Below are 24465 nucleotides of genomic sequence, written 5' to 3'. Positions count from 1 at the left end.
TAAAGCTAATATTTAAAGCATTTGCCAAAATTAACTTCCACCGCATGTTCTATTACAGTGTGGAGAATTGTAGTAGCTTTTTATGCCTGGCATCTTTTGTATTCTGTAATAATCTGTAATTATGGGTTTGCAGCAAATGCTGTGTGGCTTGTTTAATCTGACAATCTGAAAAGACAACCCTGAATAGATTTCTCTTTAAATGAATGCAGTTGCACAAAGCCTTAGCATCGATATCTTCATTTCACATTTCTGTATGTGATCTGTTCTTTTGTGATTTCTTGTTAAATTTCTAAATAAAAGTAATTTCAGGTGTTGCTTTTCTCTGTCCAGATAAGTTAAAGAAGCCCATATGTTTTTAAAGTTTCAGAGCTCTGGAATTTTAAGTCAGTTTGTGAAATTTAGTTGGCAGATGACAGTGCTATAATGCAACCCTGGTCTTGCAACCATGGCACTTCTGGCCTACACTGGCGTTTCCTAAACCATCACAAAACATCTGTTCTCTCTGGCATTGAGGGGTAAAGTTAGTGTGTAGTGACCAGTCTGGGACTCATTCAAGAACAAGGGGAGTCAGGTAGTGCAAGCTAGCAGCGGAGTAGTGTGCCAGTGGGTCAATTTCTTACTTAGTAGAGTACAAGTACTATCGTATTTTTTTGAAGATTATGGAAACAGGCAAAACAACAGTTTTAGGGAAATCAAAGACAGGATGGGGATTGCTGGACACTTTCCTTAAGATCACAAGCAAAAATGAAAGCACTGGAAGAGCATTATTTTAAAGACAGGATGGTTTTTATCAGTTGAAGAAATGACTGACATACCCACTTATGCCTCCCATTGTTCAAGATCAGTCGTGTTAATGTGTCAGTTCGTTTTATGGACACTTACCCACACTATGATGCAGGATGAGTCAAGTATGTGGGACTTGTGTATGTGTATCTATGATACAGCTGTACTGTGGGGACAAGATCTATTCGGAGGTTAGAACAAGCCGCCAATAAATAACAGGACAAAGATTTATTAAATTCTCTGGAAATAGGCAACAGCAGGAGAGAAGACAACTATGCCCGTGCTTGTTTCAGTAGCTTTCCAAGGACTGTCTCAAAGAAAATGCTATACCTAGGATTATCATTGAAACTGTTTTTCCTCCTTTTTATAGGTTTCAGGTAAAATAGTAAATTGCAGTGTAAGGTTCACGAAGAACAATTTTGAAATTGTATTAAGATATTAAAATGTTACATTTAGATCAGAATGAACTTTTAGCAGCTAAAAGTAAGCAGCTTTTCTTGCATTATCGTAACTTCCACAGTTGAAGTCTGCGGCGATTTTATACAAGTACAGAATCACAGGGCATGTCTACTTAAAGACTGATAAACAGATCCTCTAGCTAGCATAATCAGCAGCTTCCCCTAGCTGCAATATAGGCATATGGCTGTTTTTGCTAATTACCTACACCTGTCTAGCTTAAATTCAGCATCACAGTGATTCAGATGTGCTTTCTCCAAAGAGGATAGTGTTGCAGCCATTCACTCTAGAGTTTAGTTGTATTCTGCCATGATCTGCTTACCTGCTTCTGATCTTTTACCTATCATTATAGGACAATTAATGTATGTGAGGGAGAATTAAAATGGAACCTTTTGTTAATATATTTTTAATTGTTTATATTAAATGAAGAAAACATTTATGAGAGGTAAAATTGAGGTTTTTTTGTGATACTAACATAAGTGAGAAAGGTGGTTACATGAAAATATGTGAACATCTGCTACCTATCTTCCAATATTGATTAATAGCAAAACCATACCAATGAATTCTAGTTGGAGGGAAATAATATTTTACAGGAATTTTTTGCAATTTTGGGCAGAAACACTTCGAGTCCTGTTCTTCATAGATCACAAATCTGTTAGGGATAAATGAGATTGGAAAGGCAGTAGTTCTATCGCATAGTTTCAGTGATATCAGTTATTGATTTTGTGTATTTTTTCCCATTTCTCTCATTTCTTCAAACACTTTTTTAATAGTTTTGTTTATACTGAACATTTTTCCTAGTATGTTTCAATTTCTAAGTAAATGATGTTCTCCATCCAATATAAATTTATAGTCTTTTCTTTAAAAATTAGGAAAATTATGTACTTCTGCTTTACTTTTAAAGCTTTGATGCTGATTGCCTTTTTTACTGGAACAAGACAAAAAAGGAAAAAACACCTTTTTAAAAAAATAGTTTATGCATGGTACATCCAGATTAGCACAATTTGTGTTTTGTGAAATTTATTCTAAACAGAGGTTCTTCCTATGTCTGTAGCTTAAAAATAGAACAGGTAAAGATTTTCATAATCTAGTGTAAAATTTAGGTATCTAAGCTATGTTGAATTCTCTAAGGCTCCTTGTAAAAGTAATGGAGAAAAAGGAAAATTTCCAGAGAATGATTTCTCATTTCTGGAGTCTCATTTCTCCAATTTGTGTTTATTACTGAGATGAATCACTATGTACAGGTGCATCATTCTTTTAGGTAGCTGAAAGGATAAACAGAGTTAAACTTGCCTTCAGTCATTACTTTTTCCTTCTACTATGTAACTGCAGTTGTTTAGAAGCTGTTCAGCCAAAGTTGAAGTAAAGAGTTAACAACACATCCTAAGGAAATTCAGGAATCATCCATTCCTGGCACTGATACAAATTAGTGGTGATAGACCTCCATTCTTCTCACAAAAGAGGTAATTTCAGGAACTGAGAAAAATAGCCAATATAACATGCTTCTAGCAAATTACCAAGTGATCATGTACACATACAAATTGCATTGCCCAAGTGAGAGACTGTACCATTGTGAAGAGAGCAGAGATGTGTTCAGTCAGTAATACATATTGGCAAAGAAGCCAGTAATGTGTAATGGTGCAATTTAGTTTGTAGAATTTGTGGTAAAGTTCTGATGGTTGCATTATTGCATATTTTGATATGCCCTGCAGAAACACAGTATGTGGTTTGGATATGCATTTTAAGAATCCTGGTAGAATGTCCAGTTGTTCCTGTTTGAGGAGGTGTGCTTCTATGATCAAAATGCTAAAATGTGTCCTTTATGTTACAAATTTGATTTAAAACTGAGAAGTGAGAAGTACTGTACTGATTTTTAGAAGAGGCTTTTATAGATTTATATTCCTTTTTTTTTTTTTAATTTAAATTCAAGAATAAAATTTTTACAGAATCACTGTGGTAGTATCGTTCTTTGTATCATTTTGTCACCTTTCCTTTCTGTATGTCGTGAAGCTCATAAGGGAGTATCTTTAGTAATACAGACACAAAGCAATCATTGTATGGTTTGAGATTTTTAGGATTTGCCAGAAAGCAGTAATAGTGATATCTTACAAACTATGGAATCCCTCATTTCTTTGGTTGTTTCATTAGGAATACACTGAATGCAATTAACCTACTCAGTGTGAGACTTCACCTAGATGGGAAGCTCGCATCTGCTCCTAGGAACCTGAGAAAAGTATTTTCTTACATATCTGTACATTACTGAGCTGTAAACATTTGGCATAAATCTGCTGACTAAGATGAGCCTGCATCTTCATCTCCAGGTGCTGGCTAGTACTGCGTTAGTAAATTATTCTCCAAGCATCTAACTTAATTTCTCTTTGTCTCGTATACATTTGCTTACAATTCCTTCTTATGTTTCAGCAGATGGCACTATAACTTAATTTCCTTGTATGCTATCAGTATCTGAGCATTTAATTCAGCTTCACTGAATATTTTTGTTTATTAATTTTTAAACCACAAGAAGGCTGTGGATAATCTAAAAAAAATTAAAAAAATAGAAAAATCCACACATATTATCAAATTTGTTTTTATCAGTTTCCAAGACCTTAACTCATCAAAATATTTAAGTTTTTCTGAGTTTTGGAACAGAATATAAATTAAGTTGATTTTACCAGTTAACAGACTGAGATGTTTTGCGTTTTGCAGTTCAAATCTAGTGCTCCCTAAAAGGTATGGAAGAGCCAGGAATCCAAGTGTTCCTTACGTGCTTTACCCAAACCTTGGGAGAAATATAAAAGGAAATTTGTTTACTTCTGCAGATACTAAATACATCCAGTACTTCAGAAACTAACTGTCATGGCAATCATTATGCATTACAAAAATTTAAATAGTGTTGTATACAAGTGGAAGGTATTCAAGAGATAATATAAGTGGCAAAGCCTTAGAGATATACCAGTAAATTTCACAGGATAAATATAAGATGGGCACTTTTAACTTCTCTTTCCAACTGGAAAAACTTGGAGAAACTTTTAAAAATTCAATTAGGGTGTGAGTTGTATCTTTTTTTTTTTTTTTTTTAAACATTGCTAATGTTGTTATGTTCAGTATAGGTAGCCTTTGCTGTGGTACTTTAAAATTATCTATTGTTATTGTCAACCTAATCTGCACCTATATGCTCCCCAGAGAAATTAAGATGAATTAGAGATTTTGTCCATCTATGTTCCTTTGCTTTGTATGGGGTTAATGGTGTGTAGAAATCATTAAAATAAATAAATAAATAAATTGCAATTTGAAATTATCTTCCTTCAACATAATTATGATCTCTACTTCATTAGTAATTTAAGATTTATTTTCACTAGACTAAAGAATGCTACTGTTTATTTTAGGACAATGCTGATTACCAACATATGATAAGGAAGTATGGCAGGCTGTAAAATAATTAAGATGCTTCTTTAATTGTGTAAAGACTTTTCATGCTAGTTATATATCAAATCAATGTTTATCAAAAAACATATTTTCCTAATATTACCATGCTGTTTGCATTGCTTATCCTTTCTTTTAAACTCCCAAGAAGGAAGAGGTCAAAAAACCAAACCTCAGTGTTGTTTCCTTAACTCTTACTTGAAAACCTATGTTCTTTCTCTCACAGTGAAAACTCACATGCAACAAGGATTAATTTCTGTTGCTGCTCGTACTGTGATCACACATCTAGTCAACCACTTAGGCCACTATCCTATGAGTGGAGGACCTGCTATGCTAACTAGTCAAGTGTGTGAAAATAATGACAATCCATACAGTGAAAGTCCTGAACTTTCTCCGGAACTTTTTGAGAATCCAAACCTTCAATTCTTTGTGTTAAACAATACTTCCTTGGTGTCTTGCATACAAATCCAAGCAGAAGATGACATGCCTGGGGGAGGACTGTCTGCTGGACTTGCATCTGCTAATTCAAATGTCAGAATTATAGTGCGTGATCTGTCTGGCAAATACTCATGGGACTCAGCCATTTTGTATGGACCGTCATCCTTATGTGCATCTTCACAACAAACATCTTTTGCCCTTTCATTATCTCAACAAGAGAAAACTGAAGATCCTCTTTCTTCTTTTGAGCATGTGGAAGATATATCTGCAAGGGATGGAATTACACTCCAAGTAAAAAAGAAATTCAGAGACACTGTACCAACATGGGATACAATTAGGGATGAAGAAGATGCCCTTGATGAGCTCTTGCAGTATTTAGGTGTTACAAGCCCTGAATGCTTACAGAGAACTGGAGTCTCACTCAACATTCCTGCTCCCCAACCAGTCTGCATCTCAGAGAAGCAGGAGAATGACGTCATCAATGCAATTCTGAAACAGCACACAGAAGAAAGAGAGTTTGTTGAAAAACATTTCAGTGATTTAAATATGAGGGCTATGGAGCAGGATGAGCCAACATCGCAAAAGCCCCAGTCAGCATTTTACTACTGCAGACTACTTCTCAGTATACTGGGAATGAATTCTTGGGATAAAAGGTAAAAAGAAAAGATGAAACCGCATTTTTATGAACTCTTTTTGAAAGAATTGCGCTGCTCATACTGTGTAATAATAGTTGTTCATAGAGTAGGTTCAGCCAAAAATATTCTTGGCCAGTCAACAAAAGCAGAGGGATTTTGCAACTTGCAGCTAAAAGAAAGTGGCAGTATTCTTGTGCATTTCAGCCTGTCATTTAGGGAGACGTAAAGGAGAAGCCTATTGCCTTTATTGCTACTTTCATTCTTAGTGTTGGAGGGAGATTTGAAGGAGTTGTATCTTTTCTAATAATCCTTTCATCAGCTAAGGTGTACTACCATGGATAGACATGGCATATTTTTACTTTCTTTGCTTCCCGTGTATGTTCTTGCAAAAATTGTTCCATTTCTATGCCAGAATGAGTCTTTCAAAGTGTCACATTCTCAGCTATTGTGTTGCTGGATGGTGTCCTGCTGCTTTGCCTGCTAAGAGCATGCTTGCATGCAGCTTCCTTGTTAGCTAACTAGAAAAGTGTCTTCTACTATTTATTTTCACATTGGCAATGTTGAGGTATTGTTTAGAACAGGAGACAAGCCACTTTTGGTTATGAACTTAAATGTCTCTGCTTATGTTATCATTATGATTTGTGTTTAGCTGTATTTGGATATATGTGCACATAGATGTAGATATGTAAAATATTAGCATCCTAGAATTTAAGAATCTGAAACACTCTTTTGCCATATCTGTCAGATTCTGTATTGCAGACACTGAAATATTCTCTTACTTGGAAGGAAAATGGATATTCTGTAACTTAGTTCACCGAGTTACTACTGGAATCAAATTTTTTTTTACTTCAAAAATTTTGGTATTATGACCTTTAACTCCTCAAGGCAGGCTGTTTTTGAACACCACTGCTCTTAAATTCATTCCACTGTGTTTTATAGGGAATATTAAAGTGCTTTTTTTTATTTTTAGAAGTGCCTTCCTCACTGTAACATTGTTTTGTTTTTTCTTTAAATTGTTACAGCTGGCTGGGTGGCTTCTGAGCTATATTCTGTTCTCTTCAGTAATTCAGAAGAGCAAAAGCTCAGTATTTAACACACCAACTCCCTAAAACAGTGGACTGCAGGAGTGTCTTTTGTCACTAAGCGCAAATGTTTTGGGCTAATAAAATGTGCAGATTGCATAGGTGTCAAAAGACATTCTGCCCATTCTTCTGCAGGAGCAGATTGATTACTGCTGTATCCAGTAGGTTGAATGAAGAAGACATAAAGAAAGAAAGTTTGCTTTCAAGATTATAATGGATATAGAAGATTTCCTGGAATTAAAAATGGCTTAGATTTTTTTTTTAAGGTACCTTAATCATTTTATGTAAGAAAGGATAGTTGAAAAGGCAAAAGCATTTGTTGGCTGTTTTTACTTGGACTTGGCAATGTTCTTGTTCAGTTCTTTTACTGTTCTGATGTTTCATAACTGAACAAGTAATAAAGTTACAAATTTTTCTATTTAGAAGGAGCTTTCATCTCCTGAAGAAAAATGAGAAGTTACTTCGAGAGCTCAGAAATTTGGACTCAAGACAGTGGTAAATTCTTCTAATCGCTACCCTACCTTATTTGTTTTATGTGCTTGTATTTAAATGGCTGTAATTTGCATTAGATGGGAGAATTGAGCTGATGTTAAAAATAATTTTTTAAACTTTTTTTTATATATTGCAGTATGTTGTAGTTATTGTTACACTGAAGTTATGTTAATGTTACTTGTAGAGTGAAAATCTACAAATATCTACAGTCAAATATTATGAAATAGAACAAATTTCAAAATAACTTGAATTTACTAACACCTGGATATGTATAACATGGGATAGTTTGAAAACATCAATATGTAATTGTCTACTGTTTTAGTTTAGCTGTTTTCCGACACCGTTTGTATTTGAAGGCATGGAATTGTAGGTGGAGTTGTAGCATAGAATTAAAAAGTTGTATAGCTGTACTTTACTTCCACAGGCTTGTTTGAAATTTAAAAACCCATGCTCTCTGTGTAGTGTTTGCGTATTTTGGTTTCATATTAGCAAAGGCACTGTTATGTGGTGACCACTCCATTTTTTACAGCCGAGAGACCCACAAGATTGCAGTGTTTTATGTTGCTGAGGGACAAGAAGATAAACACTCCATTCTTACTAATACTGGGGGAAGTCAAGCCTATGAGGATTTTGTAGCTGGCCTTGGTTGGGAGGTATTTATTCAATTTTTTAATTCTAAATTTTTTTACAGAGAAAAAGATATATTCCTACAGTTCTTTGGCTCTTTAAATTACTTACAAGTACTGTTTCTCTAATAGGATGCTGAGAAGAATTCTAATTTCATTAGCAGTACTAGATATTTAATTCTAAGTTCTTCCAATTTAGAAAAGTTCATGCAGGCAGGGATTATTCATTAATACGCAATTCTGTACTTCATGGACTAATGGGGAGTTATTTTGATTGCCCTGTGGGCCTGTAAGGTATGAAGTTCACTGAAGTTTTAGTTTTGTTCAAATTTGTGAATCCTAAAAATATGAGAATGCATCTTTACTCATGTTCTCTTCTAGCTCCCTTCCACTGCAGATATGTGTATGTTCACAACCACTCCACTCTCTTAACATGTCTGTTCCTGCAGTCAGAAATGCTGTCATATACCCCATCATCTCTACAGCACTTCAACTCTTCAGTCAGTATTCTGATATTGCTAAAAAGATTTCCCTTTCTCGTGTCCTTTGTTTCTGTCTGCAAAAGATTAACTTCCTAAGACACAGCTCTGTCTCACTGAAATACAGGAATCACTCCTGCTTCTGGCTGGCTATGAAAAGCGGCCATCAATTTTTAAAATTCAGTTGAAAGTGGATTTAAAACAAAAAAGTTGTATATGAAGTTTGTATTTATCACCCGATCTTTTTTTTTTTCCCCCTAATGTCTCCTGGACTTTATTTTTAGGTAAATCTCACAAACCACTGTGGTTTTATGGGAGGACTGCAAAAAAACAAAAGCACTGGATTGACTACTCCATATTTTGCTACCTCAACAGTAGAAGTAATGTTCCATGTGTCAACAAGAATGCCTTCTGATTCAGATGACTCTCTAACAAAAAAGGTACGTGTTTCTGATTAAAAGATTTCCTTGCAGTAATAAAACTAGGGAAGCAAAGATCATTCTAAATGAAAATTCAGTAGTTTTGTCTTAAGAAATAAATCATAAAACATGATACATTTACTTGCTGATAGTGGGTATTTTACAGAAGGAGATTAAGCCATGTAAACTATCTGTCAAAATGGTGAATTTTGAGATTATTGCAAATACTGGTGAGATCATATGAATACTGGTGAAAAATGAAGGAAAATAAGTGTTTGTGTTGACGAAAAGAGTGCATAAAATTGTTTTTTTTTTATATTTGAGTCTTTGAATGCCAATCGATAAATATATGGTGAGTACTTTCAAAAATGACTTTTTATTTATTGAAGGGTCACACGCTGTCTATTAAACTAATTTTCCCCTTAAAAAGTTTAAAATATTAATTTGACCATGCTTATCATATATGTGGTGTTTTGTTTTGGAGCAGACACGAACGTTCAAGAGTGATAGAATCTCTTGTTGCCATGCTAAGAAAAGAATGATATTCTGTATTGGTATTTTTTCTTTAGAATTTAATAAATTCCATATTAGTGTGAATAAGTTACCTCCTCGAACATGTGTCCTGTTATAAATGAACAATTGGCTATCATTAGATTGTCCCCTGTCCTACATACATACATCTTCAGATGTGCTAATCCATTCAGTAGACACGTTAATGAGCACTGGTTGAAGTGTAATATTGAAGGAACTGAAGCTGGTTGACCTCAGCGTGGAGTTTAATACTTGTAATTAAATTAGACAACAGACAGTCAGTAAAGAGAGTAATAGCCATGCCTCTGGCAAACTTCAGTTATTAATGACTTTTTGTTCCTTGTGTTCAACTTGAAGAAAAAAATATAATTGTTGTTCTTGTTATTATAGACTAACTGTGGGTTCTAACTTCTCACTGCTGCATTTTAGGCAGTTGGTTTTTGTTTGTTTGTTTTTTAATTAAAGATATTTCTTTTTGTGTGCCTGTAGTGCTGGGTCCTTCCTGTTCTTTATTTCATTAAGTATAGCCAGAGTAATAGATTGTTAGTGATTTATAAGAGTGGTTTAATAGATAATATGACTAACTTTAAAATAAGGTTGCTGCTTTTGTTCTAATTTAAAGCAGTATATATTGCTACAACGTATGCTGTTATGTTAACTGGCTTCTGTATGTTTTAAAAGAAATTTGATTTTGTGCAACACAGCTTATAATTATGTTTACAAACGTTGCATGTAATGTTTGAATTAGAGGATTACAAAGTGTTGGAAAGGAGAAAGATTGATCACAATGAAAATTAATTTTTCTCAAATAATTTTCAAATGCTGTAGGCTTCAGCAGAACACACAGGAAAGATCTCATGTCTGTTTCCAGGAGCACTCTGAATCTGCATATAGCTGTTCTACCACAGAAGGTTCGGTGCTTGTCCAGGCCTTCTGTGATTTAACTTGTGAAAGTGGTGTCAACTGGACTTTTTAACAGCTCCAATTTGCCCCAGGCCCATTTCTATTCTCTTTCACAATCTCTCTTTTTAGTAATTAGGAATATTTGAGGTCTGTATGGATATGTCAGTGGAATATATATCAGAAGGTTGGAATTGTATTTGTAGTGTACTGCTGATGGGCTGTTACCAAGCTCCTTTATTCTCTGTGGCTTTCTTTCCTGTTCCTCCTCTACATTTGTTCTCTATTTATTTAAACAGTTTCCCAATGAGTGATGGCTTGTGAGCCTGTCTTTACATCTCTCCTCCCTTCTCTAATATCTCCATTTCAATCCATCTCAATCAAATTTAACAGAGACAAGTTGGAAAGTATTAATTTCATGTATGTTCAGTGAAAATAGCCTAAGTAAAGGAGTAAGAGAGACTGTTAGTGCTGAGTCCTTCTTGTAAGGTAAAGACTGTATGGAAAGAAGCATTAGACATCAAGAAGATGTAATAAATATTATCCCAAATTAGAGAAAATCATCTAATTCGAATCTTGGGAAGAATCATCAAGTTGGATCAGGAGTCATGAGTAGGAAAGCAAGCTTAGTGCTTAAGTCTTTTAGTGGTTCTGAAACTACTTGTGCTGCTTACACTGTGGATGGGTCAGAAAAAAATATATTTTATGTCCTCTGCAAGATCACACTCAGTAGAATGGATTTCATTTTGTAATTGTGCTGAGCACAGTACTGTTCGTGACCTCAAAAGAAACTTGAGTTTTGAGTTTCTCTGCAAATCTTTCACGTACTTTCTTTATCTATTTCATTCAAAGAGAAAAACAAGCAAACTTCCAGTACTTGGCTTAGAACTGCTGCTGTTTTTATACTGTAAATGTGCCTAGAGGTGCATGATAGGTCCATTTTATAAATGGAGGTCAAATTAAATTAAAACAAAACTTCTTCCTGCCTGTCCAGCTACTACAAAATCAAGATTCTGCTGTTTCAGAGGCCAACCCAACGTTAAACTTATTTTCCATCCATCTTACAGAGTAGTAAATAAGACTTTTAAATATCTTGAGTACCTCTGAAGCATTTGTTACTGAAGACATGAACGAGAACAAGAAATGGCATGAATTTGGGAAGCACAAATGAAAATGTGAATATATAAAGGAACTTAACATTGAAATGCGTATCTAAAGCATGCACTAAATTTAAAAATACTGAATTAAAGATTTAATACCAATAATATAACCCAATTTGTTTCTTTTAGAATTAAGAGTTAGATTAAAAAGCATTTAAATTGAACAGCCTTACAAGGACAAGCTTACAAAGAAAATGTCAGAGTTTAATGAAGCTGTGAAGACTCAGTTTATGGAGTGAAAAAGCTCATATTTCTGCCTCTACCGTATCACTATTTGGCTCCTCCTTCTTTAGCCAGATGGAGGAGTGGAGGCATTGTAGGTGAAATTATGCACAAGATGCATGAATAAGCAATAGTAATGTTATCAAAAATTGGAGTACTGATTCGTTTTGGGCCTTGGCTGTTTTACATGATTCTAGTTTATCTTTGATGTTATCCTAAAAGAATTATAACTCTCAGCATTTGTAGCTAGTTTTTTATTCTGTATCAAGATGTATCAGGGAGTTGAATGTTTATAGATGTAAATTATTAGTACAATATTTTTTGAGTTACAATTAAGTACACATGCCATTTAAAAAAAACTAAAAACACAACAACAAAAACCACAATGCCATAGTTCTGAAAGTTTTGTGAAAAATTAAACCAGAGGCTATATATACTATAAAGAAGTGCTTCCTACATTCAGTGGGCAGAACTAGCTTCAGTATGCCAGTACTTCAGATGTTTCTGCTTCTTCTGTTCTTTTCATAATGAACACTTGAATTTTTGAAGAAGCAGCAAATTTGGGGATGTTGCTGTATCAGAAGGAAATATAATAGCCTTTTTTCTCCCTCCGTTAGGTAAGTGAATATTAGAAATTACAGTAATTTTGGCAAGAGTTCAAGGGTTAATGCAACAGATAAATAAAAGGAATTTTTTGTAAATTGAGCCCTGCATTATTTCACTTGTCTTGCCTTTCCAAACCTAACTCATTTAATTTTAAAAAGTAAATACTTAAATTCTTCCTGACAGTGTGCTTTGCTTTTACTATCGTTTATTACTTCAATTATACTTGGTATCACTTAGAACAATCTGCCATTTGGAAATTTCAGTATAGCCTGCAGCTTAGTATTAAGTCTGGCTGCTATTGTAACATGTACAGCATATGACACTAATGTATCAAAATTAGATTTGATCATCCCTCCTGGTTATATTTATTTCACGTTTCTTTTGTATTCAGTTAACATAAATGTATTAAGAGAGCTGACACATGATGATGGCTATAGAGTAAGAATATTTTAAAGTATTTTGAGTTAAATTTGAAATTTCAGGTAACCTTGCAGTTGGTCATTTTTATATATTTATTTTAATGGAGTAGAGTTTCAAAGCAAGCTTAAAAAAAAAATCTGCTCATCTCTGACATTTCCTCAGGCTGTCTTCCCGTCAGCTTAGGTTTAAAATTGGTAAAACAGAGCTCTTAATCTATTTCTCATTGCCACCTTTGTGGATCACCATGGATAACATGACCATTGTGCCTGTCACTTACTCCCATAGCCGGAAATCATCTTTAATTTGATCCACTTTTCTGAATTCTTACATTCATTTGGTGCTTATTGCTCTGTTCCTTTTTTTCATGTAACATTTCTTGCAATGTAGCCTTTCCTTCTTCACACCCACAGCTAAAAGCTGTATCCTAAACTGCTATATTGTTTGCTCAACTTTCCATTCTCTTGGCTTGATGCATCCTTTAAGAATGCTACTGTAAAAGATATTTGCCTTTTTACCATTTATTTGCATGTTCCTATTTCTGATTTGTGTACTGCCTTATGCTTCAACAATAAACTATCTAGAGTTATATGTGAAGTTATACAATATTTAGTATTTTAGAATATTGGTATATAACTACAGTTCCAGGTGTTTCAGATACAGTGTATTACCAGTTAATTGAAGTGTAACACAGTTTTAGCAAATTTTACTATTTGTATTACTGCTGTTCTTCAAATCTCTAGTAAATATTTGCACTCGACTGCTCTAAAGTTAGGAAAACAAGGTCAGGAAATTATTTTGAAGATACAATGGCTAACACAACTGCTGGTGGAGAGTTTTGAATAACCACTGACACCGATTTCAGTCTTATTACCTGTGTATTCTGTACATACCACATCCGATTCTGCTAGATAACATGGAACCACACTTTCTTCTTGACTATGTTGCTGTCTCTCCTGTGGATTCAATGCACAGAAATGGTTATAACTCAGAGCCTTTGTGCCACTTGTATACAGAGCGCTGATTTCTGTGATGCTTCCAATTCAGACTTGAGGAATTCAGATTGAAATTGAAAGAGGTCAGACTCTGACCCTTCTGTGGTGTAATAAATACAGTGTATGGTGAATTCTTCTAATGTTTGTTGTGCTTGCAGGAGAGCTTGGTGGTGGGGTAGCGCTCAGTTTCAGGATCATTGCAGAGGGAACTGAAAAAAGAAGAAAAATTGAAATTCTTCTTTCTAAAAAGTTCATGCAAAAGCTAACAGACCATCAAAAGCTTTTTGAGACAATTCTAGGTGTTGGATCTCTTCCATGAATCAAGTGTGTTCATCAGTCAAGTTATAACCATTCCAACTTTCTCGTTAGCATTGCTTACTGACCATGATGAGGTCATGTGAAAGAAGCAGTAAAGAACTCTTTTAAGATCAGAACTCTTTGATCTGCTCTTGTAAAGTGAATATAATTACTTATCCAAGATTTAATTTTTCTCCAAGCATAAAGATAAAATAAGCAACACCCAATCTTTTAAAGTTGCATACTCTTTTGTTGCTCTTCTTCCTCCTACGATGAGCACAAAGCATTGATCATAATTTTGATTTTGAGTACATTTTGTTATAAACTAGCACACACAGTTAATACCATCATTTGCCTACTTGAACCATCTAAGTTTGACACGATGCATTGTGTGTCACAGAGATGCCATTCTGCACTTAAAATAAGTCTTTGTCAAATCATTTTTGGGAGTACTCATGAGATGAAGGACAGCTGACAAAACTTGGCACTCAGTGAAATCATCCAATTCATTGTTCTTTTCTTCTGAATAAGTTAGTGTTTTTAGCCTGGAGTGTATTCTCACACTTCTATGGGAGTAATAAAGCAAATTTCCAAAATGGAAAGAAAAATCACTGATCGCTTCAGTACGCTTGGCGTCCTAAATTATGTGCTCTTTATCAGTAGTCTTTGTGAAATAACTGCACAATAGACTTTTATCATGCTTTATCACTCTCCAGAATCTATGCCATTCTGATTTGCAAGTATTCATCAGTAGTGATGCTCCATCTCAGCAGCTATCCCAGAAATGCAAGAATTGTTGTCATATCTGATTAGCTCTAAATTCTAGTTACAAATACGCAGGGGCAACCTTTGATAAATGAAACTCAGGGACAGCCAGAAACTGTACTATCTAAACTCAATATGTTTAGGGTTTTAAAGCTGTTTATTTGGCATGTAGTTTGTCTCTATCCATTATTTGAAATGTAACAGTGCAAGTTTATTGTCTCTGAGTCCGAAGATGATAAGTAAAGTCATCTTCTAATTAATAGGTCAATATTGCTGAAATTAAGAATGGTACTGAGCAGTGATGAGTGTGTCAGTGATGGGTGTTGTACACATTAATGGTGTACCAGGTGACTGAGCATACCCCAATCTAGGATCACACTGTTGTTTCATATTTCACAGGATTTTCTATCTGAGCCTCTTAATTTCTCTTTGATAAGTCTGTCTCATCCTTCCTAACTTTTCACCTGCTTCTGAGTGTGGGCCTGGCAGTTCCACATGCCCTTCTGTCATTGTCATATTTTGATGCATTGTTTGACTGTCACTTCACTTTGGAACTTCGAAGATATTTAGGCCCTCCTAAGAGTTCCACAGTTAGTTGTCTTTTACAATGTGTCATTGTAAACATGTCATCCAAAATTTCTGCAGCTGATGTTCTTGTGTTCCATATCAGTAGTTCAGGTTGCTGCCTGTTTTTTTTTTTTCTCATCTAGTCAAATAAAACTCAACATCCTGAATGCTGTTGTAACCAAGTCTTCTCTTGGTCTAGGTTTATGGTTGGCACAATAACATCTAAGTGCAGTTCAAAGTAACAGACATCTACAAAAGAGGCAAAAATAGCTCTCTTAAAAGAAATTACACTCATGGTTCTTTACATATATGTATGATCTGATCCAGGTAAAACAAATGGTTTATTGAGCATCACAGGAGGCATGGCACTGATGCCACTGATGATCACATCTTTGCCCAGTCTGAAACTGAAGAAAAAGCTTTTATTGTAATAATAATGTATCAGTTTTCAGTCTGCTACAGTGCAAAGCCAGTAGAGAAGAACAGAAGCATGGGTTTTTTTTCTTTTTTGATTTTTTTTTGGTAAAGACTGCTACTTATGACCAATATAATGGCCTTCAACTTATGGCCTTCAGGTAAGACAAAAATAGTGTTCCAGGAGACTATAAGAGAAACAAGCAAATATTTGGAATGATATTTCTCTGATGACTGTGTATGTTTTCCTTTTATTTAAAATGCAGTTATATTGTAAAAAAAATGAAAACAGAAAGTTGTTGACTTTTTATACAAAACAACAACTTGGAAGTGCTCAGATTTATATCAGCATGTTACTTGTTAAGAGCCATTCACAGTGCTGTCCTTTGAATAACATCAAGGCAATTGATTGTTTGGCCAAAGCCGTGCAAACAAACTGAAAACTGTGGGTAAAGAGAATTGTCAGCTGTATCTGGTGATGCACAAGGAGGAAAAAATTGTGGTGGACAGTTTAGAATTTGGCTAGAATGATGAGGTTAAAAGACTGCTCAGATTGATGCCTTTTAAACAGATGTTTGTCTCTCTCTTTTTAAAATTCATATGGAATTTAGTAGTTAATTTACTGCCTGTCAATGATGGCAGTCTTGAAACCGTTTTGGCAAATCCAGTTGAATTACTTGGCATTCTTGAGATAAAATCAACAAAATTTTAGCTTTCTTTAGTCTCTATTGTTAATTTAAATAGTAATTGGCAGAAATGTATAAAAATCCATAGCAAAAACCAATACTGTAACTGAAAACACGAGAGAACTGTAGTGTAATTTATTTTATTCCTCTTTCGTTCTTTTTCGTGGTTGTTTTTTTTTTCCTATTGAAATAAGAACATTTAGTATAGCTGTATGGATACAGAAGATATTTAAACTGATGCTCTTTTATTTCTGCTTTTCCAGCTGAGACATTTAGGAAACGATGAAGTACACATTGTTTGGTCAGAGCATACTCGAGATTATAGAAGAGGAATAATTCCAACAGAATTTGGTGATGTTCTTATTGTTATCTATCCCATGAAAAACCATATGTTTAGTATCCAGATCATGAAGAAGCCTGAGGTAAGGCAGGTGGCTGGTTATGTGTTTCCTTCATGTGCTTTATACCCAGGGAACAGTGAAAATTGATCGAGCATACGCACAGGGCAGAGAGAACGTATATTCTTCCTTATGTTCGAAGTTCATGAACTAAGTTCTATTTTGTATGCAGGGTTTTGGTGTAATAAACTGATTCAACAAGGTGATCTGTCTTCAGCTTTGACAATTGCTGTGTGGTAGGAGGAAATGGGAGAACTCAATTAGAACAGTGCATAGCAAAACAAGTAACTTGAACCTGCAGAGGCATGATTCTATCAAGCAAATCTGCTGGCATTGTAAACTGCAAAGAAAGCTGCAATGTTCTGCTTAATTATTTAAATTCTAAGATAATCTTTGAAATTTTCCGTATCAAATTATATGTGATTGTGGCCATTAAATCATAGCCTGCTCGAGCTTTTCCATCCATTTCATATTCCCCTTTCTTCTTTCTCAAAGCCAATTTTCATCTTCTCCTGGACTCAGCATAGGAACTTGAAAATAAATTCAGCCAAGCAAAGACCATTCGACTCCTAGGCATATGAACATATATCCTTTCTAATTTCTGTTCATCAAATGTCTGGGCTGTCAGTGGTTTAAGATAGTGAACGCCGACCGAGTAAAAGTCATCATGAATGTTTGTACTGCAAAATTTCTCTATATGATGTCACTCACCGTAAGTTTCTGTGCTTCATATATTGAAGCACTTTCTTAAAAGTGCTAAAATTAATTGAGATATAACAGAATAGGGACATAGGAATTCATCCATGTGATAACTACCTCTGATTATAGGTATGAAATGATACCCAGTATATGGTCTTATTATCACAAGGTTACTTGTATTTGAATTAATAAGTGTATTGTTTTCTTTACTAGCTTAAGTACAGCATGTTATATTACGGGGAATAGTAAAGGGCTTGAATGTTAAAAAGGAAAAAGAAGACTGCCTACAGTATTGTCATCTGGCCTTGCAACCTCATAAACATCATATGCATAACTATTCTTTGGATTTTTGGCAGCAAATTTTGAAAATAAGCTTTGATGAGATATAGTATTAAAATGGTTGCTTAATTTTCTTCAAATACTTTATCTGTTACCAAGGATATCAAGCAGTTATGTGGCTGTATATTTCCTTAAGAGAAAAGGTCTGTCATGGAGCACAATAACTGGTCTGATTATCTAAGAATGAGGAGAAAAAAATTATACCCTTGGGCACTCTATTGTTACTGTTGATTGGTAATTGTTATAGCTTACATCTTGCTTTATGTTGAATTTCTTAATTTTTTATTCAGGTCCCATTTTTTGGTCCACTCTTTGATGGTGCTATTGTGAATGGAAAAATTCTTCCTATTATGGTTCGTGCAACAGCTATAAATGCAAGCCGTGCGTTGAAATCGTTAATCCCTTTATACCAAAACTTGTATCCTTTCACACATGTGGTTCCCAAGGCATATACGTTTCCCTGCAGTTCTACTGCTATGATCTTCACATTTTATGTCCTCTTTTATTTTTGTCAGATTTAAGGATATTGTTTTCAATTTATTGCGGTGTCATTGCCATAAAAAGCATAGCAAAGCACTGAAAAAGACCAGCTTTTTTAAATAAGCAAATAATAGATTCAGCCCTAAAAAGTCATTTCTTTCTGATATTTTATAACATGGTGTAAGTTCTTATCACTTTGTCTTAATTATTATCATGACCAGTTAGTGGTTTTAGCCTTCCTAAAGCAACAAAGTCCTGGTGTTCCTAATCTTTTTCTACTTAAAGATAGTAAGTATTTCCCCAGTATTAAAATTACTTATCTGTATTTTCTAGTTCCAATGCTGCTTTCCTTCAAAATGTGTAATTAGTTCATTTTTCTCCTAGAGATTTTGTTGTTTAGCTCAGAATATAACGTTGTCAAAGTTAGTGTCATTGTGAAGATGTCAGAAAAGGCTATCTCATTTTTTGGTTGTAACTGAAATTGTAGTGTTTTGAAAGGGCTTCTCTAAGGAGAACAGATTTACCAATCAGAAATTAAAAAACGTAAGGTAAGTCAATCTCTTCTGCTTCTCCCCTTCTTAGGACTGAGTTCTGTTCTGTTCTATACCTGTTACTTATGTCAGCAAGAATGTACTATTTTTTGTTTTCATAAATTGAAAGATAAATTTGAATTTTGATCCAAATAGATTCTGTGCCTAATTTCTACCCAAGCTGTATATATTTGTATTTTTCATGTGATATACTGTTAGAATACTATTTTTTAAGGCTGTTAGTACTCATGGAGTTTTGGATTTGTTCTCCCTTTGGATATGATGAAGTGGATTTAAAGATGAGTGATGGATGGTGTTTGGTGTGATAACAGTAAATGACGTTTGTGCCATTTCTGTAGATGACAGATGTTGATTCATGGTATTTCTATGCTCAGAAAGGTCCGATCTTTTCGTCATTACTCAAGTAGCTTAATCAAAGAATTTAAAATGTATTATCATCATTATACCATGAAAAGTGATGGCTTATAGCATTATATTGATATATAGTGATGAGCAATTGGAAAAAAATTTACTTTGAAATAGCAAACTTTCAGTGCTGAAAAATATACCCACAAAAAAAATATACCCTATTTTGTATAGAATTCTGTATAGAATGTACAAGTTTTTATAAATTCCTCAGACATAGCTTGCCATCTCAGTATCCAGGAATTGGCCAGGTCCTAAGAGCTGTTTTTACCGTATGTTCACTTACAATTTGATTCTCAGTACTTTTTTAAATATACTTTTATCAATTCATTGCATGTCATTTATGACATTGCTTCTATAAAACTGTTTATATGTGCCCCTTAACATGGTTATTGTGATAACTGTATTTGGTATTAGATAGTATTGGTTGGTGAGTTTGTGCTCCTTAATATGTTCAGCGTGGTAACTGTGAAAAGAATTAACTAGCTATAATATTAGATATTATTACTTGGTAGGCTTTGTTGACTTCGTTAACCAATGCTTTGTTAACTAAGCATTGGTTGATTGGGCACTGATTTTAAAGAGTGGATTTGTTAATAAGTAGTCATTAGAATTGTTTTTCTACCTGATTTGGAGTATTGTACTCAGTGCTTTGCATAGTACTTCAAAAATTAATGTGAGGCATGAGGTCTTCTTTAAAAGCTGTTGGTTTGGAGTGAGATTTGAAAAAAAAATTCTACAAACTTCTTTGGCCTGAGTGGACTCAATTAATTCAATAGGCAACAGAAAATAAATAGATAAATAAACTTCAAAAATTTGCCACCTTCTCTAAGGATTAAAAACTCTTGAAGAAATATGTCATTTCAGTGCTTTAGGTGTTCAACCTATTATCATATTTGAGGTCTAGAATGAATTTCGCTCAGATAAGAATGGCAAGGATAAGTAGGAGTTTTCCATAACACAGACATGATCTCCTAGCTAGGAATATTTGAAAATTGAATCCAGTTTGTTTTTGCAATAGAAGGGAATCGAAGATGTTGAGAATTGTCCTTGGTGTCCCCCACTCTTTTCCTCTGGCATATTTTAGCTATGGCTCTCCTAGCTTTCAAGTTTGTTGTAAACTGAAGGGCGTGGGGACAGGAGGATTTTATGATCTGTGGTTAAATGGCATTTGTGTAGACCTCTCTAGGCTTGATGACTCTTGTGGAAGACAGAACTTACTGAACAAATAAAAAGAGGACTTAGAGTGGTGTAAACAATATTTCTGAAGAGGGGAGGGAAATAGGAACAGAAAAGACATTTTTCAGAAGCACACCAAAAACAGAAATCCGTCTCAAAAACTGAAGCTGATAATCAAGGCCTCCCACATGTCCAGGAGCATAATGGTGTCAGTGAACAAGACTTCCTATCTGATCTGTTTGAAATTAATTTTTGTCTATGAGTGTCTAATATATTGGACCTGTGCAGTTAATTTTGTAGCAACTGTGATGAAATTCAATTTAATGTGGGTCTTAGGGGAACAAGAATACTTGAGACTTCTGTTGAATACATTAAGAATTCAAATCCTGCACTTGTGCATTGACTCTCCTTTTACTAACATAGTAAAGGCCATCATAAACAGGGAATTTCAAAACTAGTATGGTTATCTCTAATCCTGCAAGGCTGTAGTTAATTTCACTGTGCTGTAGAATATTTGGTGGAAATTTTCTGACTCTGTGTAGAGTTGATATGTAGATCTGTGCTTATGTGTACTTGAGGAATATTTACATTGTGTTGTAGATCTTTGTAATGAAAATGGGTCACGGTAAACTCTTGATTAAGCTAGTTGTGTGTTGATTTGAAAGCATGTGAGAAAGTAGCATTGAAATGGGCTCTGCTACTTCCAAGGAAGCTTTATCTGTCCTTTGAGTTGGTGCATTTTCTAAATGTGCACCTGACTGAAAAAAAAAAAAAATCAGCTGTCATTTGTAATCAGCAGAGATATTCATTCCTCTTCATGTAATCTGATTGCAGCTTTTCCTTTATTGCTCTAGTCTGTTAATCATGATGTGGCAATGGGTAGCACGTGTGAATAGTATAATAATGGTTGCATGGATACAGGAAATTCTCCTCATCTCCTTTTTATAGTCTGCCCCAACTTTGAGAATGTGTGATCTGAAGTAACTCCCTGACGCTGATGTACTCAGTCATTAACCTTCCTGTTTCTGATGTTATTTTGACACTTCTGGTAGCAAACTTAAATAGCTTAAAAGATTTGATTTTGTTGATGATTTTTAAAGGTTTCATCTGCTCTGTTTTTATTCTGTGCTCAGAATACTGTAATAATGTGTCAGCATGGTAGTATTTTAAGATTTAAAATTTACTTAGTATATTAACAGCCATCGCACAGGCATGGCAGATGTCTTGCTTTGACTTTGATGCTTGCCGTTTTCATTGCTGTTGCGGCATGAAGAGAGAATTGCTGTTACGGATTGAGCTTCTTGTTAATTTGTGGGATTTGCTTTAGTTTTTCCTTCAAGAGTTCTTCAGTCCCTCGTTGTCCTTCAGTGACCTTACTTTTGTTTAACTCCTTCACCAATAGGCAGCATGTATGCACACATGTAACAGATGATACGCTCAAAATACTTGCACTGTCATGCTAATGAAACAGCAGTACCCCTTTTCTTCTGTGTGTTTCTTCTCATTACATTAGGTAATGCATGCATATCTCATGAATACACACCAACGGCATGCATGCTGGAAATACTGCTAAGATTTATAACTGCAGGTGTAGTAATGGTACTGGATGTTGAGAAAAACCACTCTCACTATCATGTAGAATAAGAAGCCCATCATTTAGGGGATAATAGAATATTTTTTATCTACTGATTTCTGTGAAAATTTCTGATAGGATTGTTTTTATTAATGGCTTCAATATCAAAGCATGTTGTTAAATTCTGAATTTAGAAGTTACAGTGTAGGAAATTGATCAAAATGAAATATTTTGAGACGTACGTATCATGTATATATAAAATATTTAGACATGTACTTGAACTTCCTGAAGTCAGTCAGATGGCAAAGTGTACACAGAGATAATGTTTTTTATGTGGAATTGTCCAGTGATCCAAGTAGTTAAAATTGTGTTTATCATACAACAGATCAGGAAAAATACTGAAACTTCATAGGAGTGAAATCTGAAAAATCTACTCTCTTACTGTGTTACACACTGTACACAAATTTTGGAGTGCTAACAAGTATTCCAAAGTATCTGGAGTGAGATTTGTCTGCAGCTCAGGCACCATAATGCTTTCTTTCTTTTGCAATATTCCTCCCCATAAGGATGCTACTTAACAGCACACATTAAGAAATCCTATTTAGTATCTTTTAAACCTAAAATTTGTTGAACTTTTACAAATCTGGAATATAGATAATTTTACCCACAATGATCATACCATAATTTTCACTTCTTTATTAATAATCTGCCGTGTATTTTACCTAATGCAAAGAATTCATCAATTATTTTGATTTTTTTTTCCTTATTTAATGGCGAACTTAAATACCAAAATTATAATGCTGCTTTAATTATTCAGTCTACAGAATATTGTAAAACAAATCATAATTGAAAGGATTTAAGTATTTTTTTGTTATCAAAATTGGAAAATTTACATCCTCTCATCTTTTTTGACATTGTATTCCTAAAGAGTTGGTATTTGATGTATTGCAGCTAGCCTTCTTAGGGAGTTGTCTTCCAGAGATTAAAAATATTGACTTCATATAATATCTGACAAGGCAATCACTACTTTACAAATAAAATAGTATGTTTGAGGGGGTTCTTAAAAGTTTCTTCTGTGTTAAAAACTCATAGTACAGAAGGAGCTTTCTTGCTTGATGTGAAGTACTCAGATGCCCCAAAAAAGGGTTTTATTTGAAACAGAAGCATATTTATTTGTTATGTGTGCTTGATAATTGTTAGCCACAAGATAGAATTTCAGACACCATTTATATTTAAAAAAAAAAAAAAAAAAGTCTAATTACTAATTACTTACAGTTAGCAAAGTGCATGTTTCACATTGTCTGGCCTCATTTAATTAAGCATATATTTGACTGACATGGTTTTGTGTAGGATTTGTGAAGATTTTGGAAGTTTCTTACTAATACAGAAACTTAGATATTAGAAACTAGAAGGCACTTACTTTGGCCAGTGTTTTTGTATACTTTGTAGATATTACTTTATATGCTTTACAACGAATAATTGAACATTTCAGGATTTTGGTGAATATTTATCCCACCCCGAGTCATACTATTGAAGCCTTGTTTGATGTAAGTTCAAATAAGAGCCATGCATGAGTTCGTCATATGACCCTTGCTGTCTCTTCCAGGAGAAAATAGAGTTATTTCTAGAATCCATTTCACTGTTTAGCAGTGAACATTTTTTTCAAGTTTAAACAAGAATCACAAGGTAAAGAAAATTATTATCATTATTATCATATATATTCCTTTTACTTTGACATGCTCTGTTTTTCAATTTTCCCAAGTCCTAGTTCTGCTGACAATTCTTTTGATCTTCTTAATTCAAAATGTCATTAATTAAAGGCATGCATACAACAGTAAAACAAGAACAACTGAGGGTTTCCCAGATATCTGTAAATATCAGATTGTTTTTGTAGACTGTTCAGTTATTTAAGTTTCAAGGAATAGGATGACAGTTTCTCTTTGCAAAATAAAAGAGGAAAGTTCATCTCTATGTAGAGTCATGCATGTGTGTGTGTGACAATTTGTAGATACGTAATGATAGTAATTTTTTATACCATCTTTGTGGTTTTTTTTTCCCTGAAGTAATGCATTTAATTAACATTTGTTCCTTTGATGCCACAAGCATATTTGAACAAGAAGAAACTGTTGTAAGAAAAATCCCAGAAATATCTGCAGGATTTGGTTTCTTGTAAACCATGGATAGTGAAAGTACTCAAAATGGCAAACAATTAATGAACAAAGGCAAAATGAGCAGTCCATAAGTAAATGATGTGTTTAAGAATGTTCATATTCAGGATTAGTGCTGTAGTATGCTGTACTGAAAATTGGTGCAGTTTGAATATCTCCCATAAAGGAATTGTATACATAATGGCAATGTAATGAGAGCCACACAAAGTAACTTTTGTATGGGTAATAAAATCACATTGAAGTTTTCTCCATCAAAAAAGGACCAAATAAAAAACCAGTG

At 34.3% G+C, this 24465-nt stretch overlaps 1 protein-coding gene across 4 annotated transcripts in view; it reads left to right on the top strand.

Moving 5' to 3' along the window:
• RALGAPA1 (Ral GTPase activating protein catalytic subunit alpha 1) overlaps positions 1–24465 on the top strand; it is a gene marked incomplete at both ends in the record, with an annotated part of 113683 nt that overhangs the window by 66396 nt on the left and 22822 nt on the right. For all 4 annotated transcript variants that reach the window (XM_079536710.1, XM_079536709.1, XM_079536708.1 and 1 more), the window contains 6 exons: positions 4889–5753; positions 7241–7312; positions 7839–7962; positions 8699–8854; positions 16657–16815; positions 18120–18247. In XM_079536710.1, the coding sequence (XP_079392836.1) occupies positions 4889–5753; positions 7241–7312; positions 7839–7962; positions 8699–8854; positions 16657–16815; positions 18120–18247 (1504 nt within the window). The remainder of the gene's footprint in view (positions 1–4888; positions 5754–7240; positions 7313–7838; positions 7963–8698; positions 8855–16656; positions 16816–18119; positions 18248–24465) is intronic.

This window comes from Tetrao urogallus, assembly GCF_951394365.1.
Source record: "Tetrao urogallus genome assembly, chromosome: 6".
NCBI lineage: Eukaryota > Metazoa > Chordata > Aves > Galliformes > Phasianidae > Tetrao > Tetrao urogallus.
Note: the sequence above shows the minus strand (reverse complement) of the source record. Positions and strands in the feature narration are given on the sequence as shown.